Here is a 15,057-nt window from a genome sequence, read left to right as displayed (position 1 = left end):
TTCAGACCAGCAGCTTTTCATTTTGGTTACTTTAGAGCTGATGACTTCTTGTTGATCAACTTATTAATGTGTTCTAAGACATCTTCTGCTGACATTCCCTATTGAGACAGTTTCTCAGATTTGCTGTTTGTAAGTAATGGCTGTGAGGTGGAATCTCCTTAGTTCCCTCGCCTGAATGAAAACCCACGTTTAATTTCTAGTGATCTTATCTGCTTTAGTGTTGCCTTTGCTGCTCCTTTGCTGAAGGTGATAGCATTCATCTCTCTTGACTGCAGACATCTGTGGCATAGACAGCTACTCTCGAGCTGCTTATCTTGACTTTCTGTGTGACATTCTCTCAGTGAGGAGAATTAGTTCATTGCCTCACTCAGGCAAATATTGCAAATAGACACAGAGTGACGTTGAGGGGCCTGGAGCATATTTTTTAATGAGGAGAGACTGAGAGAGCTGGGTCTGTTCAGCGTGGAGAAGAGAAGGCTGAGAGGGGATCTCATGAATGTTTATAAATATCTCAAGGGTGGATGTCAAGAGGATGGGACCAGACTCTTTTCAGTGGTGCCCAACGATAGGATGAGGGGCAATGGGCACAGACTGAAGCACAGGAGGTTCCATCTGAATATGAGGAGAAACTGCTTTTCTTTGAGGGTGCCAGAGCACTGGAACAGGCTGCCCAGAGAGAGAGTGGAGTCTCCTTCACTGGAGACATTCAAGACCCTCCTGGACACATTCCTGTGTGATCTGCTCTGGGTGAACCTGCTTTAGCAGGTGGGTTGGACTAGATGATCTCCAGAGGACCCTTCCAACCCAAACCGTTCTGTGATTCTGTGAGTGTCCCATTATAATTTAAAAATATAGATAAACCCACCTCTGTGCAATCAATGAGACATGAATCAGTTCTTGTTGCACTTAACTACTTTTGCCCAAGAAGTTACCACTGATTTGAACCTCTGGGGTTGCATTGCGTTGCCTTGCACGGATGCATGGTAGTCTCTTGTCCTGGAGGAAACCAATTGCTCCGTGGTGCCTGGAGGAACGGAGTGTCTTTCCTGCCTCCCTCGGCTTTCCACTATGCTCATCCACTGGGAAATGCTGTCAAGTACATCAGCATTAGGTGAAGAAGGAAAATTTTGTATCTCAAGGATATTGTGCCTGCAGATGTATAAGGGCCACTCTGAGATATTTTCATTCTGATACGTTGAAGAGATGCTAGATGCAACATGTAAAGCAGGAATATGACTGCAAGGCTGCAAATATTGAACAGGATCTTTAATGGCATGTATACAAAATTGGTTAGATCATGCAAACAAAAAACCCCACAATTTAAAGTACGTTTTGGTAAGGTAGTAGTTTTTTTGTTTTTAGAAGTCTGAATGGGCATTTTGAAATATGATATGCTGACTTCTTTAATTTAAAAGAAAATTGTAGAATACATTCTGCTTTATTTTTTTCTGATTTCTCAGTTCTCTTTGCCATTTTTTGTGGCAGCTTAAATTTCATTCAATAAATAATAAAGCAGTAACTACATTATCTATTTAATATTATCTCTTAAAGACTTCAGCTTATCTAGCACCTTTTCTTTCCAATACAAAGTTGGAAAAATGTATGGATACATAATTTCAGCTTTATGCCAGGCATCCAGTTTACATTTGTCAATTTATGTAAATAATACTGACATCTCAGGTTTTAATTGGATTTTTTCTGCATGAATACAGTTGGCAGCATTTGAATTTGTTATCTATGTGGAGAACTTAGATTTATAAATGTATAATATACATATTTAAAAGCTTGCCAAATCATTTTAATACCATCTTATTTCAACTTTTTACTCTGTCTTTGGCTGTGATCTCAACAAAGTATCTATGAATAATTTTGATCTGTGACAGCCACTGTCCAATCAGAAAGACTACCCTCATTTTGATGTGAACGCTTATTCAATGCTAATAATACTAGCTAGCATTTTTAGTTTTTTCTGTAATAAGATTGTCATCATAATCACGTTTTTCTGGTTACTAACATAGTCTTCATTGAAGCTGCATGATAGCATTAAACCATTGGACTACATTGAAATAGCTCTTGATCTAAATCAAGTCAAATGAGAAAGTCAGGCCAGTGGAGGCTTTACTGTAGAAATAATGCCATAGAATTTATGACAATAAATGACATTTACAATATTGAAAAGATGTAGAGAACTCCACAAAAAAGCATTTTTATTCATTTTTCAACATATTTTTAATGAAATTGGTTCTCCAAAAATACTGATATTCCAAGATGTTACACATTTCCATATATTTCCAGTTATCATTGGGGATGTTAAAAGCAATTATGAAAGGTCTGGGACAAAAAGAAAAAAAAATTATAAAATATTATACAAAGCAGTGTAAAAAGCAAACAAATAAAAAAAACCAACACCCCAACAAAATCAAGACTTAGTTGGTCCAACTGACCGGGCCATTTTTGATGATCTCTGTGAAATTCTACACTTCAGATAAATAAGACATCATATTAAGTTGCAAAACTGTAAATTGTTTCCATAACAGTGTTTAATTTCTGGAATGAATTTCTACTAAAGTCTGAGAGCAACTAAATAAATCTTCCATTGTTTAATGCACCTTGCAACTTTAATTTTTCATGGACCTTTTTATGGGCCTTTTTTTTTGGAGAGGCCTTGTAAGTTTGATGAAATGTATATCATATACTGTGTACTTGGGGTTTGATTTCTGTAGGATCTGGAATTGTACTTAAGTGGCCAAATAATAGCCTTGTAGGGGTGGTGTACTGTGCTTATTTTGTCTCTTAAACCTGTACTCCAGCAGGACAAGATGCCTATTGTTTCTTTACCTCTGTGTCCTCTTGTAACAGAATGAATATTACTGTAGGTTAGACTTCCTGTGGAAGAACAAGTTCAAAAAAGAGCGGGAGGAGATTGAAACCATGGAGAACCTGAACCGGGTGCTTCTGGAGAATGTGCTTCCAGCCCACGTAGCTGAACACTTCTTGGCGAGAAACCTGAAGAATGAGGTCAGACATCTCTGTAAATCCTCTGCTCTGTAAGAAAGGAGAATATCCTGAAAAATACCACTTAATGCTGATTTGAACAGTAGGTCCATACAGCGAGATTATAGATTCACAGTCACATTCATTCCCCCTTACCTACCTAAAAGGCTTGCTTTACAGCACTGAATGCAGCTTAGTACCTTGAGGTAAAAAATGTGAAGTTATCTTAAGTGGCAATGCACTTTGCCTTTCGAAGGAGGGTAAAAAATATTGAGGAGGAAGAAGGGAATGGTTGAATCAACATGGATTTATATTTATATCATATGCATTCAGATACTTTTTCCTTTGTGATCAGAGTAGAGCTGCATCCAGGTTCTGAATTTTCTCCTGGTGACTGGAGGCCTTGCTTAGTGGAGTGAAAATTAACCTGTCCCCTGAAACAGTGATTATGTTAATTCTGGAAAGAGGTTCTGAACACTGAATTACCTGTTTACTCACTGCTTATGGACCTAACCCAAGCACTAGTGAAGTCAACCAAAAGACCCCTGTTGACTTTGGTGGAAATTAGATCTGCTTCTAATATTGCTTTACAGTTTGAATAAAGTGAAAAAAAGAGGGATGAAAAAATCAAAACATTTAGAGAGCAGCAGTTCTAGGGATCTTCAATGCAATAGTTTTAATTACTTGTGCACACCAAACAATAGTTCCAAAACTGACAAAAGAGGGGAGAGGCATCTCTAGGCATTCATTTTTGATCTCCTGAGTCAAAAAGGACAATGTCTCCCCTTTCACTGTGGTTTGCATTAGGCAGTACTAATCAGTACTTTATAGCAGTACTTTAGTACTACCTGCAAATATTCATTTGGTAGCTAATGAAAACTGCCGTGGGGTTCCTTTGAATCCAGTGAGGACACTGGCTGGAAGCCAAGTTGGCTCAGCTCCAGTGCTCATTTCGGGCATTAAACACAGCAAACCATCATGAGATTGCTTTCTCATTTATGTGCTATTCCATCTCAGCTCCCCAGCAGAGCAACGCCATCTGCTCACCTTTGTATTAGCAACTGGATTTATATTGTCACCCCTCAAGATTCTTAGGTTGGAATAAGCTTCAGTAAATTTAGCGAAGAACAGAAATTGTAATGTGCTGAGCTCTCCAGTCTATCATGTCAGCTGAAGTAAAAATGATTTGATATTATTTTAGTGGCATTTATTTAAAAAAAAAAAAAAAACTTGAGATTTTTCCTGTTTTGTTTATCTGTAGATACAGTTTTCAAAGAGGGAAGAACCTTTTAAATCTCTGGAAATGTTCAGAAATATAATAATCTGTCATGTCTTCAGATTTGTTTCAATGTCAGCACAGATGTGTTGATGCTTAAAGGACATTCTGCATGTGTGTATGTGTATACACCTAAGAATATGTTAGGACAGATCAAGCCTTTGTTTTCTTTGTGTGGATATTTAGGTCAACAGACACTGAATTTAAATTTTTCTGTGTTTTCTTTAGTTGCAGACATTAATGTTAATATGGTTTATGTATATTCTTTTCTGTTTAAACCAGATTTTGAGATGAAAATTAATCTAATGGATGAGTAGTCTGTTTCAGAATACTACTTCTCTTAGAATTTTATGCATGAAGATGTATGGAGAAAAGGGAATGCAAAGTGTGCTGCTGAGGGACAGGCAGCAGCAAAGGAAGGGGAAAAAAATAGTGGATGAATGCTAACTAGGAGTAGTGGGACTGTACTTTTAGATGACCAACAAAGGCCTTTTCGTAACAGGATGCACATTGACTAGTGCTGCTATGGTAAAAGCAAAGTTACTTCAAAGCAAACTGTAATAAAGGTTTGTTTGCTTTACCAGAATCTCCGGAACCAGGTTTCTGCTTATAGCCTGCAAGCTGGATACCAAACAGGGTACTTTCCAGTTGAGAGAAAGATATAAAATATAAAATGAAAAGCAGGAAATGGGGCCAGGATTAAATATATCTGCACCTGGCTTGTGCAGCCTTTTCCTTTATGCCGTTAGCATCCAGATCCCCTATTAGTAAAAAGTGCTCAGAAGGTTTTGTGCTGTGAGCTGGCTGGCAAGCACATTACTGTGCAAGAGGAATCCTGTTTCATTAGCTGCAGGATGGAGCCAGCACCTACTTAAAGCACAAATTCTGCCCCAGAGAAGCTGACTGCCATATCCTTACAAGAGGTAGCATGGGACCACTTTGCCTCCTCCATCCCGAGAAGGTCTGCAGGCACTGGAGAAAAAGAGGGGGCAGTAAGGAAAGCCAACCAGCAGAAATTTCAGATGTTATGAAAGGGGAAAGAAAAAAAAAAAAAAAGAGAGATTGACTGCAGAAGACGGGATGATTTTATTTTTGTTGAAAGAAGTGGAGCCATTCCTTCCTGGAATTATGTTGCATTTAATTTTCTGATTAAGCAGTTTGGAGAGTACTATTTCAAGAGAAATGCTCATAGGAAAATTAAGACACCCAATTGCCACAGCCTTTATTATTATGAATGATCAAAATAAAGTAGCTGGGAATGCCTCCTTAAAATTCTCTGACATTTATTGTGACAACCACAATTACTTACTCATCTGGTTATAAACAGTGCCATTTGTTGTGGTTTCCATGCTGGTACTATGCTGTAGAGCATTAGTAGGGATGGATATTGCCCCAGTGTTAGAGAGGAAGGAAATGGGACACTGTTGCTGAGCTTCAGCATATGGCAAGCGCTCACAGACCATGTGGGGTTTTTGGGGTTTTTTTCGAGGTGGAAGAGAGAAAGGAGTAATAACTCCAGTTATAGAAAAAGAAGATTCGTGTCTGTAGTTGTAACAGTCAGGCATGCAACCCTCTCTTACAGGTTGGTTGTCCCCATACTGGGTGCACAGCCAACAGTATGACGCACACTGACCTTCCTGTGCCACAACAGCACTTTTATTTGAATCCTTGCTCCTCTCTTTTGCTCAGTCACATTTCTCTTCCTGATGAATGTGCATTGTGCAAGTTGCTATGGTTTATTCTGGGCAACACTTTTGCTTTCAGGGAAGACAGCAGAGACACTTCCTAGTAGCTAATTAGGGCTCCACGTTCAACATCCGTAAGACAGATTTGTTTTCAGTGGCAATCAGAGCAAGACAGGAGTTGACACCCATCAGCAGTCCAGTCAACTGCTGGGCCCGGGCAGTATCAAGTGTTAGATACTTCAGCAAAAGTTCGAAGAACAGCTGAAGATTAATGTATTATTCACCCTTCTGATTTACGTGTAAATGTAAGGGCATCTTTTGCTTCTGCAGATGCTTTTTATACACGTCCTAGTTATGCGATTTTTCTGGTATTCATATAAGCATTCAAATTTTTAACCCTCTAAGCTCTGGTCTTTCATGTTGTTGAATAGCAATTTATATATCTCTTGTGCAAAATAATTTTCCTTATTCTACTTGTAAGTGTCCTATTTATATTCTGGTTCCTGAATTACGAAGTAGTAAGATGAAACCATTTTCTACCATCTCTGCTTCATATTACTCAGTAATATCATATGCCTGCAGCACTGCACAGTTGGTCCCATTTTCCTGTAAGGGTTCAGTTGTAGCTCCTAACAGACCTGTATTCTTATGACTTGAAGTAATATTCTCAAAAAAACTTTTACATGATGTTAGTTTCCATGTTTTATTTCAGATATGGCACTGTCCTAGTATGACCTCTGTGCCTAGATTTTATCTGTTTCACAAACTTTGCAACCAGTATCTCATCAGTACTGTAATTCTGGCATGTTTTACATTCTCAGGATGCAAAATCAGCAAGATTCAATAAAGCAAATAAACAGCTGCTATCTAATGTTTATCTGGTAAATTAAACCAAGGGTTTTTTTGGTTTTTTACTAATTAATAGAATCTCTAGGGCAATAGAATTGTGTATTAATATTAATTATAACTGTACTATTAATTTGGCTAGATTTAATTTACTGGATTTTTCAATCTGGTAAAATTAGGAATTTTTTAAATATATATTTGTAACAGTTTTATACAACTTGTTTACTTTGCCAGATCAAGTTTCAAAAGTTTGTTTAATAATCTATGTTTTGAGTATTAATTATCACTCTGCTATAAATTAATTATCATTCTGCTATCTCTTCTGTTGCCCTCCAGTTTTTTATATAACACTGTGGGTTTCCTCTTCTGTATTTCCAAGGCCTATATTTGTGATGCAGTCCTCTTTCAATGTTATTAAAAGCACCATGTGCATGGCCCTCGGATTCACCAAAAATTGAAATCAAGTTACAGGGGAGATGAACTCAGGAAATAGAAGGAAAGCTGAGTTAACCACAGAATGTAATCTCTGTACCCATTGTGCTAACTTGCCTATGAAAAGCACTCAGTGCATCAGATCTTAACTTTTTAGTATATTTATATGTAAGTGTTACTGTAGCTTCACTGTAGATATGCCTGAGGTAAATTTGAAGTACATAGAGGGGAAGCAAAATGCAGACGGCAAAAGCTAAACATTTGAGGAGTAAGCCTGTTAATCTCCCTCTACTACTCCACTTAACTAATTTCAAGCTAATTTTAGTATATCTGCACCAAGTCTGGGTGCATACCTACTCAAGACAGCCACCAGTGTATGTCACTGCAGATTGCAGAGTGGACTTGGTTTTAAGTGTGAAAGACTGGAGCAAAGAGAGGTCATTTGGGGCCTGAGCTGCTGAATTTCTGAGAGTTGGAGCCATCCTGTATAGTTGCCGGCACTCCTTCTGAGCGCCTACCTTAGGAAAAATTACCTCTTTAGCCTTTTTTCCATGACTGAGTGAGAGAAACTATCTGAGGTGATTCTGCCCACCTGGCATTAAAATGACCTTCCAGATAGGTACGTCCGCTGCACTGGCAATGTAGGACACATAGGATGACTGTGCTCTCAAATTAAATACTTCAAGTCAGGTGCTTAGATTGCCTAAAATCAGTTGACGACATCCAGCCAGAGGGATTCCCTCTCCCCACTGTTTGATTACTTTATTACATGGATTAGATTTATTAACCAGGCGGTTATGGAGATGGATAAAATAGATAGCAGAAAAATATTATCACATTATTGATTCTTCATGAGAAACTCCCTTGGCAAGAGGACACAGGAGATCCAGGACTCCTTTGAAGTTTAGTAGCGATCTGACAGTGAACTCATCAGCTTGGATGTTTCCTTTAGTTGCTTTTGATTTGCACAATCAGATCACATTAAAGTGATACTGATTTTGTATATATGGCTGTAAGCTGGATGTCAGGTACAGATTGGCAATTTTAACAATCTCAGCTTTAAGAATATAAATAATAATGGTGAATTGCAATGGTATATCCCACCCCCACTGCACAGAGGCATGGTGGGGCGTCAGTGATGCTCTGGTTATGAAATCATTAGAAAATAAAGGAGCGGAAATATCTAGTAATACATCTTCTACCTCCTCCAGATGCCTGTGTTTCTCCCTGTCCAACATTATTTTCATGTTTGCCCAGAAACTTCCCTCACACCTGTTCTGTGTGAGTCAACAGTTTTCCCACAGTTCTGCTATTTTTCAGTTATACACCAGCAACAGAGACTCACTATGGTTGTACACGTGTACAGACACACCACATTCCTCCAGAAAGAGCTGTACTGCCACTGAAACTGTGGAAAAAAAAAAACCACAAAACTTCGCTAACTGAAAAGGAAAAAAAAATTCTGATGCTTCTTGAAATTACAGAACAAATTCTGTTCACCTTATTCACATGAGTATTGAAATCCTCGTTTTAGTCAAATAATAACTTGAACAGAATTCGACTTTATAGTAGTTCACAGCATCTTTTATTGCTGTGGTTACCTTTGTGTAAAGTATCAGTTTAACAAATATTTTTTCTTTCTGCTTTTTAGGATGTGAATTTATCCTGATAGAAGAGATATTCTGTTTAAGGGCAGTGGAGAGGAAATCGAAGTGGGGGGTGGTGTAGTGTGCTCAATGTTAGCACGAGAATCTTCCTGTGGATCAGTGGTGCTCTCATTTCACTGGTCACAGAAGGCAGTGAAGAATCCGATATAAATAAGTTTTAGTTCAGGTGACTTCTTTCCCTTTGACTCAGCTCCTTGTTATGGAAAAATAATGACAATTATTTTTTCCTATTAGGCATCTTGTCATTTTAGGTTAGGAACTACCAGGATTGTGTTGCATTATGCATTTATAGTGCATTGGGTTTGTGATTTTGGTTCAGTTTTCTAGTTACTACAATAACACAAACAGCTATTAATAAATGATATATTGTTTTGCAAAATATAGTTTCAGCCATGAAAGCCAGGCAGAATTCTCTTCTTGAGAACCCTCAGAAACAGGCCCATTCTAACCAATTAGTGAACATTTTATGTTCACAGAATTAATGTTTGGGAGGAAAAAAAGGTACCTTTTAAGCACTAACATATTTTCAGCTGCATACGTTGAGTCTCTTTAACAAAGAGGTTTACATACCATTTAAAATTAATAAATGCAACTAAATGCAAAAATATACCCAACTACCATCTTAAGGCATTCCAACCACTGCAATGCCTCCCTTTTCAGAACCAGGACACTGAATATTAATAAGGAAACTTCTATTTAGAGCAGGGTATGACAGCGTTTTTTCTCTGTTCTGCTTTCTTTTGGACAGGATCTATATCATCAGTCATATGACTGCGTCTGTGTTATGTTTGCTTCTGTGCCAGATTTCAAGGAATTTTACACAGAATCTGATGTAAATAAGGAAGGCTTGGAATGTCTCAGGCTGCTAAATGAGATCATTGCTGACTTCGATGATGTATGTACTCCTGACAATAATCAATGTATGGTTTCAATCTTAATAACTCAGGGTATACAACAGTAAGCAAACACACTTGAAAGGGAGAGTGGAAGAGCCTTCAGAAAATAACTTTTCTGTGCCTAGTCATGTGGAAATGAGTTACAGGGAGTACTATAGGAAAAAGAGATTTATGTGGAATAAATCAGATATTGATCTCACACCATACTCAATTGCTTTTGATTCACTATAATGAGAATTCTATGTGTATATCTGATGGAGAAATTTTTGCCCTTTAGCTGCAGTTCATGAGGCAGTCATATTACATGCCATACATGAACTACAGTTTCTAAATACTAGTGCCTATAGTCAGGTATGTGAATCTATGTCCCCTAAAATGATACAGCTTTGTGTTATATCTGATCCATGTTGGTCTCGTTATACAGAGTGCTGATCAGTTGCTACTTAAGTGACTCAAAGGATTCTATAAGTTTTAATATTCCATTCTCTGAAGTTACAAGCAAGTACAGAGTATGACTGCAGATGGATTGTGAAAAGGCAGCTATAAAGGTCTCACTGAGAACAGTATTTGTCTTAAAGAAAGTTATTAGTGATGAAAATACCAGAAAAAAGGTGTTAAGACTGCGTCATGAATCAGAGAGCACAGTCTGGATTTGTGGATCTGCAGCTGTTGAGGGTATTTTAGCAGCAAACCCATTTGGAGAACATTGGAATGTCCAAATCAACCTGGGATATGAACTAAAATCCTTGGATTTTTAGTTTCATTGGCACGGACTGTCCCATTGGCATGGAAGAGATGCTTACTTTCAGAAAACTGCTTAAAGCTTAACTGTTGTCTTGCATGGTGACTCAATTCCAATAGCAAATGAGTGCAAAGTCTACTGACTTTTAAGAGCTGGATGTACAATAAGGTGGAATTTATTCTCATTACTATAAGTTTAGTCCCTTTATAATAAAAATGTATTTTAACAGACAGAAATTCCCTTTGCTTAGATGCTGTAACCATTGTTTTATCCATCTTTAAGTCCTTCATCCTGTATATATTTGTGAAGCAATTTGTAGTCCATTAAGAGACTGTTCTAAGAATTGATGCTCTGAATGCTGTTAGAATAACAATGCTGTTAGAGTAACAATGCTACTGATCTGAATAATTAATAACCATCCTTGTTTTACAGTTATTGTCAAAGCCAAAGTTCAGTGGAGTTGAAAAGATAAAGACCATTGGAAGCACTTACATGGCAGCAACAGGACTGAGCGCTACACCCAACCAAGAACAGTGTCAGGTACAGGAAAAGCTTCCTGCTTAATAAAAAGCATGTTCAAATGACGGCTAAAATTCTGTTCATTAAAATGCAGGTTATGTATAATGGTGTGGCCTACTTTTTTTCTTATTAACGTAGGTTGTACTGTACTGAACAATTGTACACTTTTGTTTAGTAGTTTCTGTGAATTATTGTTCTTCACATTGAGGTTTGAAAATGCCACCTCTGTATTTCCTAAGTCTAAACCAGGCCTTCTACTCTAAATACAATACAGCATTCTATTGCTACATGCTGCAGCAGAACTGGATTTATAGTGTGTACAAAAGACTGCAAGAATGAGTATTTTCCATTGTAATCTGGGAGGGCTGAGTAGCTGTATTAACCATACACTTACGGAACCCTCAGGCTCAGCATTGAGAACATGCTTCTTTGTTTCCAGTTTACTTAATAGGATAGGACTGCAGTCAGTAGACACGAAGTTCAGAGAAGCAATTCATAACTTTGAAGCAAAAACCTTGCTTTTGCCATGATCTTTAGGGTACTATAGGCTAGCAACAGAGAGACAGCAATTATGAATCAACACATTCTCTGCTAAGGATTAATGTGTTCTTGCCAAACTCATGTTCCTTCTGGACAGAAGCAATTAACACCTGAACTATAGACCTTACGGATCCTGATGACAGAAAAAAAAAAAAAAAATTAGCTCTGACATTTAATACAGGGAGGTGAAGGGGATGGAGAAAATGCAGAACTGTAGATGAGAAGACATAGAGGAGCTCTCATTCAGAACTAAAACTAGTGTATGCACAGGAAGAAATTTATCGTTTGAATTATGTACACAAACTGTGAATTAAGAGATCCAAGGTTTAATGTTCCTTCGGTAACTGAGCACACATTTTCAAAGGAAATCCACCAAAGCTCAGCAGCCTTCAATCCAGATGCCCAAGGATCCACAGATACTGCGGTACCTAGTGTGTCAGTGACTGACTGGTAGGCACACTGCTGGGAACAGCCCCCAGCTCAAACAAGCACCCAAGAAAGACTAAGTGCCTGAGGAGGGGGTCTGAATACATCAACTGAACAGGAAAACATCTGTCTTAGCTAGGAATGAACTCTAAAGGAAACAGACTTCATTTGTCTAAACAACTGCTCTGGGAAGCACCACTACTGTCCCACCTAGGCTGATGCATCTACCCTATGAATCATCTCCTGAAGCTGTCATCTGTCCATATCTTCTGTCACTTTATATCAAGAAATGAGGAAGATTCAGTCATTTCTCATAGAGATCAGTGAGTCCATCTCTTATGAAATCATTCTCTTGTCAGGGTCCTACCCCAGGCTGTGGGAGCCTGAAAATCAATTTTCTCCTCTGCCTGAGGGGATGCAAACCAGTACTTAGAAATCAGGCTACACTGTTGATGTACGAGCAGATGTTAAGTCTATAGCCTGTAGAAGTGGATAAGCTCTGAGACAGTAAATTGAGGGACAGAGGATGGGTTGCCTTCTTCCTCTCTTCCTCTTGTATTTTATTCATTTTCAGGTCTCTTAGATGTTCTCAGAGGTGTGTGCTTATCTAACAGATTAGTGGAGGATCTCTTAAAAGTGTGAATTTCAGTGGAGCTTAAGCATTAACTGGGGTGCTGAGCTGTGCAACAGTGAGAGAGAGGTATCTCTGTGGGGCTGTCCATGAGCATTATTTATTATTAAAGGGCATAAAATAGAAGCAGACACTTAGAGAAAATTAATGAACAAATCCTAGGCACACATAGACATTGAGTGCCTGTGGGATCAGGTAGCAGCTAATCAGTTATTTGGTAATCAAAAAATTAGATTAGACATGTTTTGGATCTATCATCTCTAGACTGCCTGATTGTGTAAGTAAAATGCATCCTGGTCTATTGGCCATTGTTTGATCTAACTGATGCTGTACAGGGCACCATCTTCTACATTAGTTTTCTTCTGCTGCCTGCTGGCATTAGGACATCCTTAAGGGTTTATGTGCTTTAAAGTGTTCATCATACTTTGGTTGTATTCTCACAGCAACTAAGGCTAAGGAAAATTATTTTATTCTGTTTGTTTGGCTGTTTAAATTCAGGAACCTGAACGACAGTATATGCACATAGGAACCATGGTGGAGTTTGCGTTTGCCTTGGTGGCAAAACTGGATGTCATAAACAAGCATTCATTCAATGACTTCAAATTGCGAGTAGGTATGTATCACAGGATTTTTATGAGAATATCATGCAGGAGGGGGACAATTCAATGTGAAGTACCAGCTGTTTAAAGTGTTAGTAGACCTGACCAAAAGCACCATGAAAGTAAATAGCACCATCTTTACCTTGTTTAAAGGCTGCCTACATGGTATTGCCCATTAACTGTAGCCGCTGTTGCGGCCAGGAGTGTTCCAAGGCAGGACTCAGGAAAGGGCAGTATTCCTAAGTAAAGAATGGTCAAAAAATATATTCCCATGGCTCTGAATGGTTTTATGGTAACTCTATAGTAATTATTCTAGAGGTTCTTAACCGAATAAATTTTTTAAGCTTTTCAATACCAAAGGACATGAGAAGACTCTAGACAGGACTTTATAAAACCATATAAATGGCTTTGGAGGACAAGAGCTATAAAGGGCCAGTGAGGCTGGAGTTTGATATATTTCAGATGTACTAAAGTCAAGCAAGCATATAGAAATGCACCCCATCCTTCCCTGTGTTAGACAAAGGAGGATATTTCTCTTCTTTGTTGTTCTGTGGTTATTGACAAATAAGAGCAAAGATGACTGGTTGTTGATATTTGAAAGAGGTATCTGTTACATTTCAGCTTCTAATTGCTTCTACTTGTGGAGCATGGTATTTTAAAAAAAGAATAGGCAGCTGCAGTAAGCCATGGAAAGGATGATGAAATAAATTAATTCAGAGCTGGTCAAGAACCATATGTTCTAAAATATTTATTTCTTGATAGCAGTACACTGCAGTTTTACAATGCAATATGTAACTTGGAAAGTGTGAAATGAAAGCAGTAAATAAATATTGGAAACACATAAATCCTGTAAACATGTCAGAAACATTTGATTTCCAACAGTTATTCTCCTTTCTTGTCTTTTCTTGCTGTGCTGCTTGCTTTTCCTTTCGACTGCTCCTCTCATCTTTATTTCACAGTGCCACCCACTGGCAAAACTTGCTATTTCCGACTTGAAATATGTATTCCTGAAAGCGCTCCTTTGCCAGTATGTTTTGTATTCCTTGCTAGAGTTAAAAAAATGACAAAGCAAATCTGAAGTATGCTTCCTTCTCAAAGTGTGACAGAAAAAATAGTGTAGAGATACCATATATCTGTACAGAATAGAAGTTCTCTTCTTGCCATAGATGACACATGCCACATACTTGCAAACATATTTCCGTCATATTTCCGTCAGTACGGATAAAGAGCTGCTGAGTGTCGGGGCTAAATCCACAAACTGACTAAAGCAATACTGACTCCTTTAAAATGAGGATCATGAAGCAAACTTTCTACGGGAAAAAAAAATATTCCTGCTTGTGATTTTTACAGTGTTTGCTATTGTCAGGGTTTCTCTTTTTCCCCGTATGGGCCACCAATACCCAGGCAGCTATAGATTCCAGAGGAGTCAGACTCTTGCTTCATGAAATGAGGAATGATTCAATCTACAAAGGGACACAGGCCCCAAACTGGCACTTTTGCCACCTTAATCCAATATAGGCACCACTGAGATCTTTACTTCTTTTCCACTTCCCACCACCACCTGACCATGGAAGCATTTGATATCCATAGCAATTAGAGCCACAGAAACATTTGAGCGTCTACTTCTGACATAACCCACGCTTTAAGCACAAACTGCCATTTGTAAAAGCCTTCCTCACCCAGCGCCTAACCCCAGAATTACTGCAACTCACTAGAGGTCTCAGCTTTCAACCTTCATTTTCTGTGAGTGCCTGAAATGCCAGTTGTACCTTAGGAGGTACACAGCCCACTCTGACATTGTCAG

The 15,057-nt window shown here is 38.4% G+C and overlaps 1 protein-coding gene across 3 annotated transcripts in view; it reads left to right on the top strand.

The window, feature by feature from the left end:
- The window catches only part of ADCY2 (adenylate cyclase 2), a 224,865-nt gene that overhangs the window by 203,441 nt on the left and 6,367 nt on the right, over positions 1-15,057 (top strand). For all 3 annotated transcript variants that reach the window (XM_065628875.1, XM_065628874.1, XM_065628873.1), the window contains exons 20-23: positions 2,860-3,018; positions 9,649-9,795; positions 10,971-11,078; positions 13,153-13,267. In XM_065628875.1, the coding sequence (XP_065484947.1) occupies positions 2,860-3,018; positions 9,649-9,795; positions 10,971-11,078; positions 13,153-13,267 (529 nt within the window). The remainder of the gene's footprint in view (positions 1-2,859; positions 3,019-9,648; positions 9,796-10,970; positions 11,079-13,152; positions 13,268-15,057) is intronic.

The sequence above is a fragment of the Caloenas nicobarica genome, chromosome 2 (assembly GCF_036013445.1).
Source record: "Caloenas nicobarica isolate bCalNic1 chromosome 2, bCalNic1.hap1, whole genome shotgun sequence".
Classification (NCBI taxonomy): domain Eukaryota; kingdom Metazoa; phylum Chordata; class Aves; order Columbiformes; family Columbidae; genus Caloenas; species Caloenas nicobarica.
Note: the sequence above shows the minus strand (reverse complement) of the source record. Positions and strands in the feature narration are given on the sequence as shown.